Source organism: Procambarus clarkii, chromosome 54, assembly GCF_040958095.1.
Source record: "Procambarus clarkii isolate CNS0578487 chromosome 54, FALCON_Pclarkii_2.0, whole genome shotgun sequence".
In the NCBI taxonomy this organism is placed as follows: domain Eukaryota; kingdom Metazoa; phylum Arthropoda; class Malacostraca; order Decapoda; family Cambaridae; genus Procambarus; species Procambarus clarkii.
The window spans coordinates 22090004-22098547 of NC_091203.1; the positions used below are offsets into that span (position 1 = coordinate 22090004).

The window sequence follows — 8544 nt, forward strand, 5'->3', positions numbered from 1 at the left end:
CCAGCTCCTTGTCCTGATATCCCAGCTCCTTATCCTCATATCCCAGCTCCTTATCCTCATATCCCAGCTCCTTGTCCTCATATCCCAGCTCCTTGTCCTCATATCCCAGCTCCTTATCCTCATATCCCAGCTCCTTATCCTCATATCCCAGCTGCATATTCTCACTTCCTAATTCCTTGTCATAATATCCCATCCAAGTCCTATGGAATCATACTTACTTATCAACACTTACTAAGAGAGCCTAGGCTCTTCCTAGATCCTCCAGACACTTCCTAGAGCTCCCAGACACTTCCTAGAGCTCCCAGGCACTTCGTAGAGCTCCCAGGCACTTCGTAGAGCTCCCAAACTCTTCCTAGAGCTCCCAGGCACTTCCTAGAGCTCCCAGACACTTCCTAGAGCTCCCAGGCACTTCGTAGAGCTCCCAAACTCTTCCTAGAGCTCCCAGGCACTTCGTAGAGCTCCCAGACACTTCCTAGAGCTCCCAGGCACTTCGTAGAGCTCCCAGGCACTTCGTAGAGCTCCCAGACACTTCCTAGAGCTCCCAAACACTTCCTAGAGCTTCCAGACTCTTCCTAGAGCTTCTAAACACTTTCTAGAGTTCTCCGACACTTTCTAGAGCTCCCAGATACTTCCTAGTGCTCCCAGACACTTCGTAGAGCTCCCAGACACTTCCTAGAGCTCCCAGACACTTCCTAGAGCTCCCAGACACTTCATAGAGCCCCCAGACACTTCTTAGAGCCCCCCAGACACTTTTTAGAGCTCCGTGTTGTAGCTGTCTACTTTCTTTAGCTGCTCTCGTTTCTGGGAGGGTCCATGCAGCGACGACCGCGTCTGAGATAGTGTAATGTGGGTTGCAATCTCCGTGGAGTTTAATTATGCCGGCTCTCCAAATTATCTGACAATCAACACACACTCAGTTTCCCAGTTCTCGGTGTCCACTAAACTGTTTACTGTTTCATATATTATCACTGCAACAGGATGGTGAGGGTCACTGTTATCTTCACTGTAAGATTATTATTAATGGTACCCAAAAATGGTATTAATTTTCACTTCTGAGTTTCACTGCTTTTCCTTTGATTGTATTTCACCGTAGTCGATTTCCGATTCACTGTAGACTTCAGATATCACCGTTTTTACCCAAAGTCACAGTCAAGTAGCGGTGATCACCACTCTTGGGGCCCACCAGTGAATGGTTGCAGGTTAGCAGTGTCTCGTAACTTCCCCGTTCACTGTTATTTCACTGTTTAAGTGACCACACAAAGCCTTTCCTTGATGGTACACTGCTTTATTGGACCACGCAAGAACATTTTACTTTGACTGTTCACTGGTGTGAGGCCTCGCCTGACTGAGAACGAGAGGAGACATGATCCCAACATACAAGGTATATTGTTGAAGTTTACATGTACAGAACCGCTTGTAACCCTCAGATATACTAGAAGAACTAAAGGCACACACACACACACAAGCTTGAGAAATGAGTCACTGCATTAATCCCTGAACGAGAGGCGGGGTCCAGGAGCTTAGCTCGATCCTGCAAGCTCCTCTAGATGTCAAGTCAAGAACCTTGTACTGTTTTGCTCTGAGATAATTAGCAAACATGAATTTCCTCCTTTGACTGTTCGCGAGTCTGGGAAAGTAAGGAACGGCAGCCATTAATCTCTGTAACAAGTTATTGGAAAGCTCGACTGTCTGCTGCCCAGTGCTTGTGTGATGTAGAGTGCTTTGTCTCTGTGCTTCCCAGTGCTTGTGTGATGTAGAGTGCTTTGTCTCTGTGCTTCCCAGTGCTTGTGTGATGTAGAGTGCTTTGTCTCTGTGCTTCCCAGTGCTTGTGTGATGTAGAGTGCTTTGTCTCTGTGCTTCCCAGTGCTTGTGTGATGTAGAGTGCTTTGTCTCTGTGCTTCCCAGTGCTTGTGTGATGTAGAGTGCTTTGTCTCTGTGCTTCCCAGTGCTTGTGTGGGGGTATAGACCTTGTCTCTGTGCTTCCCAGTGCTTGTGTGATGTAGAGTGCTTTGTCTCTGTGCTTCCCAGTGCTTGTGTGGGGGTACAGACCTTGTCTCTGTGCTTCCCAGTGCTTGTGTGATGTAGAGTGCTTTGTCTCTGTGCTTCCCAGTGCTTGTGTGGGGGTACAGACCTTGTCTCTGTGCTTCCCAGTGCTTGTGTGATGTAGAGTGCTTTGTCTCTGTGCTTCCCAGTGCTTGTGTGATGTAGAGTGCTTTGTCTCTGTGCTTCCCAGTGCTTGTGTGATGTAGAGTGCTTTGTCTCTGTGCTTCCCAGTGCTTGTGTGATGTAGAGTGCTTTGTCTCTGTGCTTCCCAGTGCTTGTGTGATGTAGAGTGCTTTGTTTCTGTGCTTCCCAGTGCTTGTGTGATGTAGAGTGCTTTGTCTCTGTGCTTCCCAGTGCTTGTGTGATGTAGAGTGCTTTGTCTCTGTGCTTCCCAGTGCTTGTGTGATGTAGAGTGCTTTGTCTCTGTGCTTCCCAGTGCTTGTGTGATGTAGAGTGCTTTGTCTCTGTGCTTCCCAGTGCTTGTGTGATGTAGAGTGCTTTGTCTCTGTGCTTCCCAGTGCTTGTGTGATGTAGAGTGCTTTGTTTCTGTGCTTCCCACTGCTTGTGTGGGGGTATAGACCTTGTCTCTGTGCTTCCCAGTGCTTGTGTGGGGGCATAGACCTTGTCTCTGTGCTTCCCAGTGCTTGTGTGGTGTAGAGTGCTTTGTTTCTGTGCTTCACAGTGCTTGTGTGATGTAGAGTGCTTTGTCTCTGTGCTTCCCAGTGCTTGTGTGATGTAGAGTGCTTTGTTTCTGTGCTTCCCAGTGCTTGTGTGATGTAGAGTGCTTTGTCTCTGTGCTTCCCACTGCTTGTGTGGGGGTATAGACCTTGTCTCTGTGCTTCCCAGTGCTTGTGTGGTGTAGAGTGCTTTGTCTCTGTGCTTCCCAGTGCTTGTGTGATGTAGAGTGCTTTGTCTCTGTGCTTCCCAGTGCTTGTGTGGGGGTATAGACCTTGTCTCTGTGCTTCCCAGTGCTTGTGTGGTGTAGAGTGCTTTGTCTCTGTGCTTCCCAGTGCTTGTGTGATGTAGAGTGCTTTGTCTCTGTGCTTCCCAGTGCTTGTGTGATGTAGAGTGCTTTGTCTCTGTGCTTCCCAGTGCTTGTGTGGGGGTATAGACCTTGTCTCTGTGCTTCCCAGTGCTTGTGTGGTGTAGAGTGCTTTGTCTCTGTGCTTCCCAGTGCTTGTGTGATGTAGAGTGCTTTGTCTCTGTGCTTCCCAGTGCTTGTGTGGGGGTATAGACCTTGTCTCTGTGCTTCCCAGTGCTTGTGTGGGGGTATAGACCTTGTCTCTGTGCTTCCCAGTGCTTGTGTGATGTAGAGTGCTTTGTCTCTGTGCTTCCCAGTGCTTGTGTGGGGGTATAGACCTTGTCTCTGTGCTTCCCAGTGCTTGTGTGGTGTAGAGTGCTTTGTCTCTGTGCTTCCCAGTGCTTGTGTGATGTAGAGTGCTTTGTCTCTGTGCTTCCCAGTGCTTGTGTGGGGGTATAGACCTTGTCTCTGTGCTTCCCAGTGCTTGTGTGATGTAGAGTGCTTTGTCTCTGTGCTTCCCAGTGCTTGTGTGGGGGTATAGACCTTGTCTCTGTGCTTCCCAGTGCTTGTGTGATGTAGAGTGCTTTGTCTCTGTGCTTCCCAGTGCTTGTGTGGGGGTATAGACCTTGTCTCTGTGCTTCCCAGTGCTTGTGTGGTGTAGAGTGCTTTGTCTCTGTGCTTCCCAGTGCTTGTGTGATGTAGAGTGCTTTGTCTCTGTGCTTCCCAGTGCTTGTGTGGGGGTATAGACCTTGTCTCTGTGCTTCCCAGTGCTTGTGTGATGTAGAGTGCTTTGTCTCTGTGCTTCCCAGTGCTTGTGTGATGTAGAGTGCTTTGTCTCTGTGCTTCCCAGTGCTTGTGTGATGTAGAGTGCTTTGTCTCTGTGCTTCCCAGTGCTTGTGTGATGTAGAGTGCTTTGTCTCTGTGCTTCCCAGTGCTTGTGTGATGTAGAGTGCTTTGTCTCTGTGCTTCCCAGTGCTTGTGTGATGTAGAGTGCTTTGTTTCTGTGCTTCCCACTGCTTGTGTGGGGGTATAGACCTTGTCTCTGTGCTTCCCAGTGCTTGTGTGGGGGCATAGACCTTGTCTCTGTGCTTCCCAGTGCTTGTGTGGTGTAGAGTGCTTTGTTTCTGTGCTTCACAGTGCTTGTGTGATGTAGAGTGCTTTGTCTCTGTGCTTCCCAGTGCTTGTGTGATGTAGAGTGCTTTGTTTCTGTGCTTCCCAGTGCTTGTGTGATGTAGAGTGCTTTGTCTCTGTGCTTCCCACTGCTTGTGTGGGGGTATAGACCTTGTCTCTGTGCTTCCCAGTGCTTGTGTGGTGTAGAGTGCTTTGTCTCTGTGCTTCCCAGTGCTTGTGTGATGTAGAGTGCTTTGTCTCTGTGCTTCCCAGTGCTTGTGTGGGGGTATAGACCTTGTCTCTGTGCTTCCCAGTGCTTGTGTGGTGTAGAGTGCTTTGTCTCTGTGCTTCCCAGTGCTTGTGTGATGTAGAGTGCTTTGTCTCTGTGCTTCCCAGTGCTTGTGTGATGTAGAGTGCTTTGTCTCTGTGCTTCCCAGTGCTTGTGTGGGGGTATAGACCTTGTCTCTGTGCTTCCCAGTGCTTGTGTGGTGTAGAGTGCTTTGTCTCTGTGCTTCCCAGTGCTTGTGTGATGTAGAGTGCTTTGTCTCTGTGCTTCCCAGTGCTTGTGTGGGGGTATAGACCTTGTCTCTGTGCTTCCCAGTGCTTGTGTGGGGGTATAGACCTTGTCTCTGTGCTTCCCAGTGCTTGTGTGATGTAGAGTGCTTTGTCTCTGTGCTTCCCAGTGCTTGTGTGGGGGTATAGACCTTGTCTCTGTGCTTCCCAGTGCTTGTGTGGTGTAGAGTGCTTTGTCTCTGTGCTTCCCAGTGCTTGTGTGATGTAGAGTGCTTTGTCTCTGTGCTTCCCAGTGCTTGTGTGGGGGTATAGACCTTGTCTCTGTGCTTCCCAGTGCTTGTGTGATGTAGAGTGCTTTGTCTCTGTGCTTCCCAGTGCTTGTGTGGGGGTATAGACCTTGTCTCTGTGCTTCCCAGTGCTTGTGTGATGTAGAGTGCTTTGTCTCTGTGCTTCCCAGTGCTTGTGTGGGGGTATAGACCTTGTCTCTGTGCTTCCCAGTGCTTGTGTGGTGTAGAGTGCTTTGTCTCTGTGCTTCCCAGTGCTTGTGTGATGTAGAGTGCTTTGTCTCTGTGCTTCCCAGTGCTTGTGTGGGGGTATAGACCTTGTCTCTGTGCTTCCCAGTGCTTGTGTGATGTAGAGTGCTTTGTCTCTGTGCTTCCCAGTGCTTGTGTGATGTAGAGTGCTTTGTCTCTGTGCTTCCCAGTGCTTGTGTGGGGGTATAGACCTTGTCTCTGTGCTTCCCAGTGCTTGTGTGGTGTAGAGTGCTTTGTCTCTGTGCTTCCCAGTGCTTGTGTGGGGGTATAGACCTTGTCTCTGTGCTTCCCAGTGCTTGTGTGGTGTAGAGTGCTTTGTCTCTGTGCTTCCCAGTGCTTGTGTGATGTAGAGTGCTTTGTCTCTGTGCTTCCCAGTGCTTGTGTGGGGGTATAGACCTTGTCTCTGTGCTTCCCAGTGCTTGTGTGGTGTAGAGTGCTTTGTCTCTGTGCTTCCCAGTGCTTGTGTGGGGGTACAGACCTTGTCTCTGTGCTTCCCAGTGCTTGTGTGGTGGTACAGACCTTGTCTCTGTGCTTCCCAGTGCTTGTGTGGTGGTACAGACCTTGTCTCTGTGCTTCCCAGTGCTTGTGTGGGGGTACAGACCTTGTCTCTGTGCTTCCCAGTGCTTGTGTGGTGGTACAGACCTTGTCTCTGTGCTTCCCAGTGCTTGTGTGGGGGTACAGACGTTGTCTCTGTGCTTCCCAGTGCTTGTGTGGGGGTATAGATCTTGTCTCTGTGCTTCCCAGTGCTTGGTCCAACAGCCAGCAGGCAGGAACACGACTGAACAAGAGAACATAGCATAGATGTTCAACACGGAGATGAACAAGAGAACATAGCATAGATGTTCAACACGGAGATGAACAATAGAACATAGCATAGATGTTCAACACGGAGATGAACAAGAGAACATAGCATAGATGTTCAACAGGGAAAAGAGACAGATTTCCCAGGATAGTAAAATCTTCTATTCTTGGATTAGTTAGAAAACTAGATCAACAGAAGAACTTAAAAATAACTCCATATTACCACTGTTTCAACAGCTATTATAACAGCGATGGCTGAACCAGCGAGCCCAGGAGCTGAAGTACGTTCCTATTAGGTTCCACGGTGTGTGTGTGTGTTTTATTTGCCGCTTGGTGAGTGACAGTGGGAGTGACAGGTCGTCACTCCATCAGAGTGACGGGCACCTGTCATATTGAGCGTTTGCAACACTTATTGCCAGCCACAGTGTTGCAACAGTCTGGCCTGAACGGTGCCCCGTCAAGCACGACTAGGTGAGTACACACACACATACACACACACACACCACACACACACACACACACACACGCGCGCGTGTGTGTGCGTGTGGAACTTCAGTAAGTCGTCGCCATTAAGTAGCAAGATAATTCTCTCTCTCTCTCTCTCTCTCTCTCTCTCTCTCTCTCTCTCTCTCTCTCTCTCTCTCTCTCTCTCTCTCTCTCTCTCTCTCTCTCTCCCTCCCCCCCACACACACCACCACTACAAACCCTCCACACCTACCATATATCTCCCTTCACCCATACATCAACACCACCACCATTCCCTGGCCAACATTTACCTCAATCGCCGCTGAACCTCAGCTTCAGGGGTTCGTATCCCCCTGTCTGGCGTTTTATTCAGTGTTGCAGTGATGACATATTGACCACAGAGATAATATCAACCTTGCTCCTGCCTCCCTCCACTGTGGTTCAACGAGTCCCTCTGTCACTGCTGTTCTTAGAAAGGCTTATAATGCTTTCTAAATGGTTATTAGAAAGATTCTAATTCCCAGGATTCTGCCTCATTCTCTGTACGGTTTGAAAGGGATTTCTCCGTTCTAAAGGGCCGAGCCTAAAACTGAATTGGATAGTGCAATCCGAGCCTAAATGCGGCTCTAAATACGTGCCCTATAAGGAGTTTAATATCCGCATTCCCTAACTGTTTCCTAACTACTTGGGCTGGACGGTAGAGCGATGGTATTACTTCATGCAGGTCGGCGTTCAATCACCCGAGACCGTCCACCACAAGTGATTAGACACGCGTATGCCACATGAGGCACATGTGCCGCATATTTCGCCCACACACCACCACGACACAGGTGAAATGCAAATGCTCACTTGAACAAAATTGTCTCACATTCCCCGCCGACGCTCCGAGAGCATTGTGTTATATGTTTACCACTATCATGCCCCAGGAGCATTGTGTTTACCACTATCATGCCCCAGGAGCATTGTGTTTACCACTATCATGCCCCCTGGAGCATTGTGTTATATGTTTACCACTATCATGCCCCAGGAGCATGGTGTTTACCACTATCATGCCCCAGGAGCATTGTGTTTACCACTATCATACTCGTCTGAGGGCCTCACTATCACCTTGTCTGAGGCTAATCACCATCAACCACGCTTGTCTGAGGGTCTCTGAGGCCCTCATTGTTATGCATAGTTCCCCTCTAATGGTGTTAGCCAACTAGTCTAAGTTAGTCCCCCTCGGAGGTCCAATATCCTCATCCTAATTAGAAAGGAACAAGAAAGTGGAGTGAATTTTGATTTAGAAAGTTTGATCAATTATCTTAATATCTACAGAAGTTGATCTTCACTATGGGGAAGGTGTCCATATATATATATATATATATATATATATATATATATATATATATATATATATATATATATATATATATATATATATATATATATATATATATATATATATATATATTAGTATATTTTGGTAGCAGTCTTTCCTGTAGACATATATTATTAAATATAACCGAAAAAGTAAGATTAATAATTCTAACACGAATTTTCTCGATCTTTCGTATATTTCTTTTCACTGTTGGAGGTAATTCAAAAATCAATTCTCCAAAATTCATTTTTATTTCTAGTCTGACGCGACACTTGAGCGCGTTTCGTAAAACTTATTACATTTTCAAAGACTTTAGTTTACAAATACACAACTGAATAGAACTTACACATCTCCGATTTGTTTATATCTACATTTGAGTGAGGTGGATGGGGTGAGGTGGTATTAATAGGGTATTAATTTCATCAACACAAGACAGAACACGAAACAATGGGTATTGAATAGAATTGATTGTAGAAAGCCTATTGGTCCATATTTCTTGATGCTTCTATATTGGAGCGGAGTCTTGAGGTGGGTAGAATATAGTTGTGCATTAATTGGCTGTTGATTGCTGGTGTTGACTTCTTAATGTGTAGTGCCTCGCAAACGTCAAGCCGCCTGCGATAGATACAGCGATAGCCCAACCTTGATCCCAACCTTTACCCCAACCTTGACCCGCAACCTTGACCCCAACCTTGACC

General features: G+C 47.6%; 1 protein-coding gene across 1 annotated transcript in view; it reads right to left on the reverse strand.

Moving 5' to 3' along the window:
• LOC123753484 (pro-resilin-like) overlaps window positions 1-7380 on the reverse strand; it is a 16523-nt gene extending 9143 nt beyond the window's left edge. Inside the window, exon 1 of the mRNA XM_045735469.1 lies at window positions 7355-7380. Coding sequence (XP_045591425.1) covers window positions 7355-7380 — 26 coding nt within the window. The remainder of the gene's footprint in view (window positions 1-7354) is intronic.
• Between the last annotated feature and the right edge of the window lie 1164 nt (window positions 7381-8544).